The sequence below is a fragment of the Lepus europaeus genome, chromosome 12 (genome assembly GCF_033115175.1).
Source record: "Lepus europaeus isolate LE1 chromosome 12, mLepTim1.pri, whole genome shotgun sequence".
Taxonomy (NCBI): domain Eukaryota; kingdom Metazoa; phylum Chordata; class Mammalia; order Lagomorpha; family Leporidae; genus Lepus; species Lepus europaeus.
This window is the reverse complement of record NC_084838.1, coordinates 90,900,660-90,913,988: the sequence shown is the minus strand read 5'-3', so window position 1 is coordinate 90,913,988 and position 13,329 is coordinate 90,900,660. Positions and strand designations below refer to the sequence as shown.

The 13,329-nt window shown below is 40.2% G+C and overlaps 1 protein-coding gene across 1 annotated transcript in view; it reads right to left on the bottom strand.

The window, feature by feature from the left end:
- Positions 1–13,329, bottom strand: part of CENPP (centromere protein P) — a 257,893-nt gene that overhangs the window by 189,390 nt on the left and 55,174 nt on the right. Inside the window, exon 5 of the mRNA XM_062208499.1 lies at positions 2,964–3,060. Coding sequence (XP_062064483.1) covers positions 2,964–3,060 — 97 coding nt within the window. The remainder of the gene's footprint in view (positions 1–2,963; positions 3,061–13,329) is intronic.

Sequence of the window (13,329 nt, the reverse complement as noted above, 5' to 3'; positions counted from 1 at the left end):
TGGGCAAAGGACCTACATAGAAATTTCACCAAAGATACTAATAGCCAATAAGTACATGAAAGATGTTCAACATCACTATCACTAGGAAGGTACAAATAAAAACCATGACATTTTTACCACCCAACTTAATGGGATTTGGAGTCCCATGAAGAGTTTTTAAGATGTATAAGCCCATAGGAATGTATGCAAAACTATGCAGCTTGACAGTTACAAACTTCCTCTTCCTTCTCTTATTTTTTACTGAGATCCATCCTCAGTTGACTTTGTACACACATGATTAACTCTGTTAAGAGTTCAACAAATAGTATGAAGAAAAAAACCCGGATAAACAAAAAACTGAAACTGTTCCTCAACAAACAAGGCAGCTCAAGTCATCAAGTGTCAATTTTGCTTCTACAGACTTTGTTTTAGGTGCTCTATTTGTTCTCACAGATCAGGGAAAAGATAGGGTATTTGTCTCTTTGGGACTGGCTTATTTCACTAAGTATGATGTTTTCCAAATTCATCCATTTTGTTGCAAATGACTGGATATCTTTTTTTTTTTTTTACTGCTGTGTAGTATTCCATAATGCATATATCCCATTATTTCTTTATTCAGTGGTAAATTTCTTTATCTAGCTCGGTGGTAAAAATGCCATCTTAACTGTTAAAGTGATCATATTAAGTGTTAAAACGAACATATAGATAGGATTAAGTGTTAAAGTGATCGTATAAATAGGATCAAGTGTCTGGTAATAAATAGATAGAATTAAAAAGGAGAGAACGTTCCAACATAGGAAGCAGTCCACACAGCAGATTCATACAATGACAATCACTTTAAGTAACACCCTGGACTCAAAACCAGCCCTTAAGGCTTCCTGGTCTGGCTGAAAAGCCCGTAAGAGCATTCCAGGCATGGAAAGCCAAGACACTGTGGCAAAAAATATTCTACATGAAGGATCTCTGTGAGTGAGACCCCAGTGGAAAGAAGTGGCCATCAAAAGAGGATATGCTTCTTTCTAAAGGGAGAAGAGAATTTATGCTTTGCTTATGGCCTTATCTAAATTCTGACGGAGTTTTTGGACTCAAAAGGCTTCCATAGCCTTGGCAGCTCATGTCAAGAGCCTCAGGTGGTCACTGATGTCACACATCAGAGTGTTAATTGTTAAATTAACAACAGGAGTCACTGCGTACTAACTCCCCATGCAGGACCTCTGTCCTCAATGAGTTATGAGCATTAATTGTAAAAGTAATTCTCAGTTTTTTTGTATGTATGCAAATTATTGAAATCTTTACTTAATATAGAGTTGGTCTTCTGTCACAAAGTTAACTGAAAATGAATCTTAATGGAGAATGGGACTGGCAAGGGGACAGCACTCCACTTCCAGGTATATATTTAAGAGAACTAAAAGCAAGGACATGTATAGGTATTTGTACACTAATGTTTACAGACAAACCAGTTCTGAAGGAGTCAGCATAAATAGTTCAAGGTCAGGTTAACACAGAGGATTGTGACTGAGGAACTAACTTTCCTTTGTTTTCACTTCCATTCTTTTTTATTACAACAGTCAAAAGGTAGAAGCAACCCAAGTGTCCACTGAGAGATGAATAGATAAGCAAAATGTAGTACATACATATGATGGAAACAAGGAAAAATGACTCATGCTAAATCTGACACAATCTGATACATGAATCTCAAGGATATAATGCCAAGTGAAATAACCTAGACAAAAAGAACCCCCCACTCGTGTAAAGTACTAGTCAAATTCATAGAAACAAAATAGAATAGTGGTTACCAACGGCTGGGGAAGAGAGAACAGTGTTTAATATAGATGTTTCCATTTGTGATGATGGAAAAGTTCCAGAGAAGGCTAGTACTAACGGTTGCAGAACAGTGTGGCTGATTTTTTCCATCCTAGTAATGTTATCACCAGGAAAGACCAGTTTGTAGAAGCACCCCGTCTTCCACAGGAAAAACACCTCTTCCTGGAACGCACCCAGAGTGAAATCAGCTTTGGAAATGGGAACTGAAGCTTATCTTCCCACCCCCATAAAATACAGTGTTAGGTGACTGCCTTAATACCAGAACTGCCAGCACTGTCCTCGGTCACCACTGTATTTCCCCAGTAGTGAAGGGGAGATAGTGTGCTGCCACAAGACCATCTACTAGAAAACACATCAGAATCATAAGCATTCCTTCAGGGACCGCAGTACAGGACTGCTCATGTTTCCTTCTAGAGAGAACCCGTGCCAAAAGATTGCATGAGCTCAACTAAACAGAATAAAGTTCATAGTAATAAAAGAGAATGGAAGCCAAAACAAAGGAAAGTTAGTTCCACAGTCACAATCCTCTGTGTTAACCTGACCTTGAACTATTTATGCTGACTCCTTCAGAACTGGTTTTTATGTGGATCACTGCTGTCAACAATTTGATGTTACCCAACTAAGAAGCTGCCCCACACCATTGTAGGTGTGCCCAAAAACAAAGGGGCAAAAAAGAAGGTTGAAAAGAATTACTTCCCAAGACTCAGGCTTCAATATTTAAACTCGAAATGCACCATAATTGAGAAGCTTGAGATAGAGTCTGGCTCAGTAAGTTAAGATTTACAGGGTAAACCTGGTAGGATTATATTTTTTTATTAGTATTTAGTTTTCTACTTTAAGTGTGTTCAAAGACTGACCTTTCAAAATATGCATTTTAAAGTAACTTACAATATAACCACATTTCTTTCAAGATATTCCAGAATATATGCATTGGTTTGCACATTAGCACCCCTTCCTTTACCCAAATAACTGCAAATTTCAGAGTTGATAAAAATATTGAAAAAAATATTTTCTACTGGTTGAAAACACTAAGAAAAGTATGTTGTGGCCAAATCCCAAATTAATACTGCAAGGTGTCCGGCGTGTAACACAATCCCAAATCTACCAAATACCAGTTTGAATTTTAACATATATTTAAATTAAAAGACTTCAGATGTTACCTTGAAATGTTTAAATGTGCGCTTACGATATTCATACCACTCCACAAAAAAATGCAGACTTCGGAAAAACATGAATAAATCTCTTCTTTCTTCTACTCTGTAGGAACAAAAGATTTTACGATTAATAATTTATTACTAAATGATAGACCCAATCTGGCTTTATGTTTTCCTTTTTAATATCTTACACTAAGAAATTATTTGAAATATTTCTATATGCTGAGCCTCTAGGTGAGATTGCTAATGCTATTTTCTCAGTCTGGAATGCCCTTTTCCCCATTTTCAAATGTTTAAATCTTACCCATCTTTCAAATCACTCAAATGTCACATTATCTGTAAAATCTTACTTTATGAGTATGGTATAATAAAGGCTGAAGAATCTGTGAAGCTTTTGGCACAGAACTGTAAACTTGGAACATTCTGAATGACAAGAATATCTTTGTTATGGTAATGACTTGATTCAAGTCATTGGATACCATCAGGTTGAGGCTGGTCAGAGACTAACCACATTATTAGAGGGCTGAAATGAAGAACTAGTAAGATCTCTGGGGGAGAATGCTGGAGACAGTGTTCAATTACATGGCAAATGATTTGGAGCTCATGTAGTGAATCCCCAGTAGAAACCATGGACACAAGTAGAGCTTCTTGGTTGGTGAACATTTATGTGCTGGGAACAAGGAGGCAACAGGAGGGATGCAACTGGAAGATTCCACAAGAAAGCTCTTTGTCTCCCTGCACTTAGACTTATCTATGCATTGCTCCCACTAAGCTCTTTCTGGGTTGTATCCTTCATATTAAATTGATAATTGTAATTATAGTGCTTTCAGTAAGATTTTTTTTAAGATTGAGTCCCTGCCCTTCCGCTTCTGATCCAGCTCTCTGCTATGGCCTGGGAAAGCAGCAGAAAATGGCTCAAGTTCTTGGGCCCTTGCAACTGTGTAGGAGACCCAGAAGAAGCTCCTGCCTCCTGGCTTCAGATTTGCTCAGCTCCAGTTGTTGCGACCATTTGGGGAGTGAACCAGCAGATGGAAGATCTCTCTCTAACTCTGTCAAATAAATTAATTAATAAATTTTTAAAAAAGGATTGAAAAAAAAAATATTCCAAATACATAGTAACCAGAGGACATCTGGGGAGTGGTCTATCCTATTATCAGAAAAAAAAACAACTTTCAGTTAACACACACACACACACACACATACATTTATATATATCTGTTTCAGATAAAATGAAAATCAATTTCAAAAACTCTAAAAATTGCTTACATTAGTCCACACCTGGGCAAAATCATCTAAACACAAAGCCTAGGTAGGTCTTGTGGCATAGTAGGTTAAGTGGCTGTTTGGGACAGCCACATCCTATAATATACTGAAGAGCCTGGGATTAAGTACTGTGTCTACTTCTGATCCAGCTTCTTGCTAATGTGTAATCTGGGAGACAGCAGATGATGTCAAAGTACTTTAGTTCTTTAGTTCCATGTGACAGACCTAGATGCAGTTCCTGGCTCATTGCTTTAGCCTGGCCAACCCTGGCTATTGTGGGCATTTGGGGAGTGAACCAGTGGATGAAAGTTATTTCTCTTCCTTCTGTCACTCTTCCTTTCAGGTAAATAAAAATGTTAAACCTAAGGCTTATTTAATCATAAGGTTGAATATCTCGTGTAATTTACAGAATATTGTACTAACACTGAAAAATACAATGGTTATATGGGTATAATTTTACATGATCATAGTTAAATAACTACAAATCAAAAAACCATCTTAAGGACCACCTGCACAGATAGAAAAATCCATACCAAAATAATAGCAAGCAAAACCAAAAACATATTTAATACACTATACATCATGATCAATTCGGATTTATCCCATCAATGCAAATGTGTTTCAATCGAGAAAATCAATCACTCTAATACACAAAATTAACAGAATGAGGCAAACAAAGAACACAATCATCTGAACTCATGAAAAAACACTATTGACAAAAACTAACATCATTTCATGATAAAAACGCTCAGTGTTTTAGGAATGAAAGGAATTTTCTCAAAATTATAAAGAGCATACTGAAAATCACACCACTAACAATATTATCAATGGTGAAGGGCTGAGGACTTTCCTAAGAACAGGAACAAGACAAGGATGTCTGCTTTTGCCCTTTCTATTAAAAAAAGTACTAGCTGCTCTAGTCAGAAAAATAAAACCCCATTTATAACACCATCAAAAAGACTAAGAGGTAGGTGTTTGGCCTGGTAGCTAGGATGCTCTTGTCCCATACCCCATAACAGAGTCCCTTGGTTTGATACTTAGCTCTGCTCCTTACCAACTTACTGTTATTCCAAATGCTGGGAAGCAGCAGTTAAGGGCTTATGAAATTGCACTTCTGCCACTCAGATGGGAGACCCAGACTGTGTTTCTGGTTTCTAGCTTTGGCCCCTACCCAGAGTTGTTAAGGGGACTTGGGAAGTGAACCAGCAGATCAGAGCACTCTCTTTCTGTTTCCCCTTTTTCTCTGCTTCTCAATTAGAAAATAATTTTTAAAAATTTTAAAAGAATAAAATACATAGTACTGAAACTACTGATGGAGGTACACATGTGAATATTGGAAAGTACAAAACATTGTGCTGAAAGAAATTAAAGTAGACCTAGTAAACGGAAATATAACCATGCGTGTTCATAGCTACAAGATTTAAGATGGTAATACACTGCAACAAAGTCTATGTATCAATGTGATACTAATGACTTATTTGGAGAAATGGAAAAGCCAATCCTTAAATGCACATGAAATTGAAAGGGACAATAAACACCAAATACACTCTTGAAAAAGAAAATCAGAGGACTCTCTTCCTATTTTTTTTTTTTTTTTTTGGACAGGCAGAGTGGACAGAGAGAGAGAGAGACAGAGAGAAAGGTCTTCCTTTGCCATTGGTTCACCCTCCAATGGCCGCCGCAGCCGGCGCTCTACGGCTGGCGCACCGTGCTGATCCGAAGCCAGGAGCCAGGCGCTTATCCTGGTCTCCCATGCGGGTGCAGGGCCCAAGGACTTGGGCCATCCTCCACTGCACTCCCTGGCCACAGCAGAGAGCTGGCCTGGAAGAGGGGCAACCGGGACAGAATCCGGCACCCCGACCGGGACTAGAACCCAGTGTGCTGGCGCCGCTAGGCGGATGATTAGCCTGTTGAGTCACGGCGCTGGCCTCTATTTCAAAACATAAAACAAAGCAACAGTAATTAAGACAGTTTGGCACTGGCATAAGCACAAAAACCAGATCAGTGGAATAGAGTTGAAAATCAGAAAAACAAACAAATACATGGTCAATTCATTTCCAACAAAGTTGCCAAGAACATTAAATAAGGTCAGAACACTCTTTTAGAAAATTATGCTGGGACATTGAACAGTGACATTCAAAAGAATGAAGTGGGACCCTTACAACACGTACTATATATTAAACTTAACTCAAAATGGATCTAAGACCTAAATATCAGGGTAAAAATAATTTAAAAATTCTTAAACACACAGATAAAATTTTGACCCTGAATTTGACTGTGGTTTCTTTCTTTCTTTTTCTTTTTTTTTTTGACAGGCAGAGTGGATAGTGAGAGAGAGTGACAGAGAGAAAGGTCTTCCTTTTTGCCTCCAATGGCCGCTGCGACTGGCTCATCGCGCTGATCCAAAGCCAGGAGCCAGGTGCTTCTCCTGGTCTCCCATGGGGGTGCAGGGCCCAAGCACTTGGGCCATCCTCCACTGCCTTCCCAGGCCACAGCAGAGAGCTGGCCTGGAAGAGGGGCAACTGGGACAGAATCCGGCGCCCCAACTGGGACTTAGAACCTGGTGTGCCGGCGCCACAAGGCGGAGGATTAGCCTGTTAAGCCACGGCGCCGGCCTGTGGTTTCTTATCATGAAAGCACAAACATCAAGTTAAAAAACAGAAAACTTGGACTTCATAAAAATCAAAACATTTATGCATAAGAGAAAATTATCAAGAAAGTGAAGAGGGGCCGGTATTGTGGCATTGTGGGTAAAGTTTCTACCCAGGAAGCTTCCCATAAAGGTGCCAGTTTGTGTCCCCACTTCCATTCCAAAAGCAGAAGAGGATGGCTTGGGCCCTGCTTCCTATGTGGGAGACCAACATCAAGCTCTTGGCTCTGGCAAAGCTCAGCCCTGGCTGCTGCAGACGTCTGGGGACCGAACCAGCAGGTGGAAAACCTCTCTACGTATCACTGATTTCCAAATAAATAAATTAATTAAAAGTGAAAAGGCCGGCGCCGCAGCTCCATAGGCTAATCCTCCACCTGCGGCACCGGCACATCAGGTTCTAGTCCTGTTCAGGGCGCCGGATTCTGTCCCGGTTGCCCCTCTTCCAGGCCAGCTCTCTGCTGTGGACCAGGAGCGCAGTGCAGGATGGTCCAAGTGCTTGGGCCCTGCACCCACATGGGAGACCAGGAGAAGCACCTGGCTTCTGGCTTCAGATCAGTGCAGTGCGCCAGCCACCGCAGCCATTGGAGGGTGAACCAACGGCAAAGGAAGACCTTTCTCTCTGTCTCTCCCTGTCTACTCTGCCTGTCAAAAAAATAAAATAAAAAAAAGTGAAAAGACATATTACATAAAGTGGTTTTGTTTGTTTGTTTGTTTTTGTTTTTTACAGGCAGAGTGGACAGTGAGACAGAGAGACAGGTCTTCCTTTTGTAGTTGGTTCACCCACCAATGGCCGCCGCGGCCAGCGCACTGCGGCCGGCACACCACGCTAATCATAAGCCAGGAGCCAGGTGCTTCTCCTGGTCTCTCATGCGGATGCAGGACCCAAGAACCTGGACCATCCTCCACTGCACTCCCGGGCCACAGCAGAGAGTTGGACTGGAAGAGGAGCAACCAGGACAAAATCCGGCGCCCCGACCAGGACTAGAACCCAGTGTGCTGGCGCCATAGGCGGAGAATTAGCCTATTGAGCCGAGGCGCCGGCCAACGTAAAGTGTTTGTAAAACATGTATATAATGGTTTAGTATTCAAGATATATAAAGACCTATTCAACATAAAAATCATAAAAATGCAACAGCCTACCATGATCAACACCCAAAAAAAGCAAAAATAGTATCAATAAAGAAATAATACAGAAGACTAAAACTAATATTTTAGTACTGAAAAACACATAATTCAAATACAAATTTCATCAGATGCAATTCACAGAAAGGGAAAAAAATCAGTGAACTTTAAAGCAGATCAGTAGAAATTATTCAATATCAACAAAAAGAAAAAACTGTTGGGAAAATGAAGAGATCCTCAAATGGCTGTGGGATAATAACCAAAGGTGTAGCTGTATGCTGTAAGAACCTCATAAGAGAGCAAGCTCAGGGCTGAAAACATGTTTCAAGAAGTAAATACTGAATACTTCCAGAATTTGACTAAAAACATACCAACAAGTTCACAGAGTTCAATGAACCACAAACTAAATAAAGCCACAGGTGTCTAAGCCCAGACAAATTGTTATTGAATTTATGAAAACTGAGGAAAAGGAAAAATTGAGAAAGTAATCAGAAAGAAATGAGGTATTCCTAATAAGGGAACGATGACTTAAATGTTTGGATTTCTCATGAAAAACTGGGGAGCCCAGAAGTTAAGAGGCACATTTTTCAAGTACTGAAATTAAAGAGCTATCAAACTAGAATTCTATACCCAAAGAAAATCTTCAACAGTTAAAGTAGGGGGCTGGGGTTTAGCTTATTGGTTAAGATACAGCATCCCACATCAGAGTGCTTGGAGTCAATATCAGCCTCCACTTTTTTTTAAAAAAATTTTATTTTATTTATTTCATAGACAGAGTTAGAGAGAGAGGTAGAGACAGAGAGAGGTCCTTCATCCATTGGTTCACTCCCCAGATGGCCACAACGGCTAGATCTGTGCCAATCCGAAGCCAGGAGCCAGGAGCTTCCTCAAGGTCTCCCACGTAGGTGCAGGGGCCCAAGGACTTGGGCCATCTTGTACTGCTATCCCAGGCCATAGCAGAGAGCTGGATAGAAAGTAGAGCAGCTGGGACTAGAACTGGGGCCCATATGGGATGCCAGTGCTTCAGGCCAGGGGGTTAACCTGCTGCACCACCGCACCGGCCCCCCAACCTCCACTTCTGACTCCAGCTTCTGTTAATGTGCACCCTGGAAAGCAGTATTGTCAGCTCAAGTAACTGGGCTTCTGTCTCTCAGGTGGGAGACCTGGATTGTGTTCCCAGCTCCCAAATGTGTCTGGTCCAGGTCCGGCTAGTGTGGGCATCTGGAGAGTGAACCTGTGGTTGACAGCATTCTGTCTCTAAAATTTTCTAATAAAAGGGTCAGGCATTGTGGTACAGTGGATTAAGCTGTGACTTGGGATGCCTACATCAGATATGGGAGGGCTGGTTCAGATCCTGGCCACTTTATTTATGATCCAGCTTCCTGCTAACGCACCCTCGGAGGCAGCAGATGATGGCTCAAGTCCCTGGGCCCCCGCCATCCACGTGGGTGACTGGGATGAAGTAATGGGCTCCTGGCTTCAGCCTGGCCTAGCTCTGGCTGTTGTGGGCATTTGGACAGTGAGCCAGCAGATGGAATCTATCTCTGTCACTCCACCTTTCAAGTAGATAAAAATAATATTTAAAAAATTAAAGAATTAAAGGCATTCTCACATGAAAAAAATGAAGATAATTTAGTGCTACAGACATTCAAATGGTTTCCTTTAGCCTTAAGCATATTTTCAATATTGATGTATATTTTTTGTTTAGTTAAATCCAAATGTCTGGTCTTCCTCAGGACAGTTTCTATTAATAGTGTTGCACCTGTGAATGGGCCATACTTTCATGGCATTACTCAGTTTTCTGTTTTGTCTATGTTGAAATTTTTTTTGAAAACTGGACATTCTGAATGGAAATCCTATTTCTACCTCTTCAGGGAAATATTGTATTTTCTGTACTTTTTGTTTATTAGCTTTTCTGAGCTACTCTATGTGTATTTTTATGTTGTGTTTGACAAATGAAGTCTCTACCTAGCTAATACAGTAGTCCCCCTTATCCTTTTGCCTTCTGTGGTTTCAGTTATGTACACTCAATTGCAGACTGAAAATATTACATAGAAAGTTCCAGAAACAAACAACTCCTCAGTTGTGATGACTGAATCACTGAGCCCAGGATGGGAGTCATGTCTTTGCCCAGTTAATCCACACCACTCCGGGGCCAACTCACACATCAGATCCTCAACAGGGACTCCCTCACCTTGTTATTTAAGAATGGCTATCTTCTCCCTCTGTGCATGCCTATCTCCCATTCTACTTTATTTTTTCATTTACGTGGGATAAGTGCTGTTATAATAAAGTAGTCCCTACTTTCACTTTCTAGTTTTAGTCATTCATTGTCAAATGCAAAACTTCCAAAAACACAAAATTTCTAAGTTTTTAACTGTGTACCATTCCAAGTTGTCTGATAAAATCTCTGGTTCACCAGGCACGAATCATTCCTTTGTCTAGCCTATCCACACTAAATCTGCAACCTGTCCATTAACCATTTGGTTGTTGTCTTGGTTATCAGATAGACTGCCACTGTATTACAGTGTTTGTATTTAAGTAACCCTTACTTTATTTGACAATGGCTCCAAAATAGAAGAGTAGTGATACTGCAGATTCAGATATACCAAAGACATGCTGCCTTTAAGTGAAAAGGCGAAAATTCTTGACTTAAAAACAATTTTTTTAATTAAAAAAAAAAAAACATGCTGAGGTTGCTAAGATATACAAGATGAACACATGTCCTATTTGTGAAGTTGTGAAGAAGGAAAAAGAAATTAATGCTGGTTTTGCTGCCACACCTCAAACTGCAAAAGCAGAAACGAAATCAGTGTGGTTCATAAAGGAAAACTTACCGATATTTTGAGATTATTGCATACTTATAGTATATTGTTATAATTGTGCTACTTTGTTAGTTATTAACTCCTTATTGTGCCTAATTTATAAATTAAATTTTACTTAGGCATGTATATATAGGGAGAAAAAGTATAGTCAGCCTTCAATGTTAGTAGGTAAAATAAATGCATGTGTACTGAACCTGTACAGACATTTTTGGTCATTACTCCCTAAACAATATAGTATAACTTTTTTTTTTTTTTTTGAACAGGCAGAGTGGACAGTGAGAGAGAGAAGAGAGAGAGAAAGGTCTTCCTTTACTGTTGGTTCACCCTCCAATGGCCGCTGTGGCCGGCGCACCACGCTGATCAGAAGCCAGGAGCCAGGTGCTTCTCCTGGTCTCCCATGTGGGTGCAGGGCCCAAGCACTTGGGCCATCCTCCACTGCACTCCCAGGCCATAGCAGAAAGCTGGCCTGGAAGAGGGGCAACTGGGACAGAATCCGGCACCCCGACCAGGACTAGAACCCAGTGTGCTGGCACCGCAAGGTGGAGGATTAGCCTAGTGAGCCGCGGCGCCGGCCTCAACATGGTGTGGTCCTTAGGTATTTGTTGGCCATTTCTATTTCTTCTTTTAACAACTATTGAAGTCTTTTTGCCCATTTCTAACTGGATTGGTTGTTTCTTTGTTGTTGAGTTTTTTAAAGCACCATTTTTTAAGCATTTGAAGAGACTGTCCTTTCTTCAGTGTGGTTTTTGGCATCTTTGTTGCACATCTTTGTGGCCATCAATATGTGGATTCATTTCTGAGATTTTTGTTCTGTTCCACTGGCATACATGTCTGCTTTTATGTCAGTACCACACTGCTGTGGCTACTATGGCTCTACAATATGTCTTGAAATCTGATATGTGATACCTCCAGGATTAAGTTGCTGAAATATTTGGAATATTAATCCTTTGTCAGATAGGTGGATTGCAAATACTTTTTCCCAGTCTGTTGGATACTTCATTTCCTTTGCTGTACAAAAGCGTATGAATTTCGTATATTCCCACTTGGTTTTTATTTTATTGCTTGTGCTTTGAGGGTCTTGTCCAAGTTGTCCCCTACACCAATGTTTTGGAGTGTTTCCCCCCATTTTCTACCAGCAACTTCATAGTCTCATGGCATGCATATTTTTAAAGACTTTCAAAGAATGAATTACAATGAAATGATAAATCATAGGACAGTATATAAAATTTCATCATTTAAAAAACTTTTAAAATAAAACTATAATCAAAATAAAAAAAAATCTTCAAATCCAAACATGAGATGTATTTTTTGTTTGTCTTCTTCAATTTCTTTCACCACTGTTTTCTAATTCTCACTGTAGAGGTTTTCACATTCTGGGTTAATTTATTGCAAGGTTTTTTTTTTTTTTTTTTGGTAGCTATTTTGAATGGGATAGCTTTTATAATTTCTTTATCAGTGAGTTAATTCTTGGTATATAAAAATGCTAGTATTTCTGTTATTTTATACCCTGCAATTTTACTAAATTTTTCAATTATTACAGGCTTGGTGGAATCTTCAGATTTTTCTATATATAGAATCATGTCATCTATCAACAGGCATTTAACTTTTTCCTCTCTTATTTGTATACTTTTATTTTTTTTCTCTTGCCTAATGTGTACTTTTCATATACTGGGTTGGAGGCCAGAGCTCTGACACAGTAGGTTAAGCTTCTGCCTGTGGCGTCAGCATCCCACGAGGGCGCTGGTTCAAGTCCTGGCTGCTCCACTTTACTTCTGATCCAGCTCTGCGCTAATGGCCTGAGTAAGCAGTACCAGATGGCCCAAATGGAAGACCTCTCTCTGTCTCTGCCTTTTAAATAAATAGAATCTTTTTAAAAATAAAACTCTGTGTGTGTGTGTGCGCATAGTTAGAGTGGTAAGAATGGTCATCCTTGTCCGGTTCTAAATCTTAGAGGAAATGTTTTCAGATTTCTCGATGCAATATGATATTGTCTATTTATCATATATAGCTTTTTAAAAAAAGATTTTTTAATTTTTATTTATTTGAAAGGCAAAGCTACCGAGAGGCAAAGGCAGAAAGAGAGAGGTCTTCCATCCAATGGCTCACTCCCCAGATGACCACAATGTCCGGAGCTTCGCTGATCCAAAGCCAGGAGCCAGAAGCCTCCTCTAGGACCCCCATGTGGGTACAGGGGCCCAAGCACCTGGCCCATCTTCTAGTGCTTTCCCAGGCCACAGAAGAGAGTTGGATTGGAAGTGGAGCAGCTGGGACCCAAACCGGAGCCCACATGGGATGTCGGCACTGTAGGCAGTGGCCCCACCAGCTACGCCACAGTGCCGGCCCCACAGATAGCTTTTATTATGTGTGGCATGCACTGCCAGCACTTGATTTCATCATTTCTGGGGGGAAAATCATGAAAGAGTATTGAATTTGGAACCATCTCTGCATCCCTGGGATAAATACCACTTAATCATGGTGAATATTTTTGACTGAGGTGTTGGATTCAATTTTC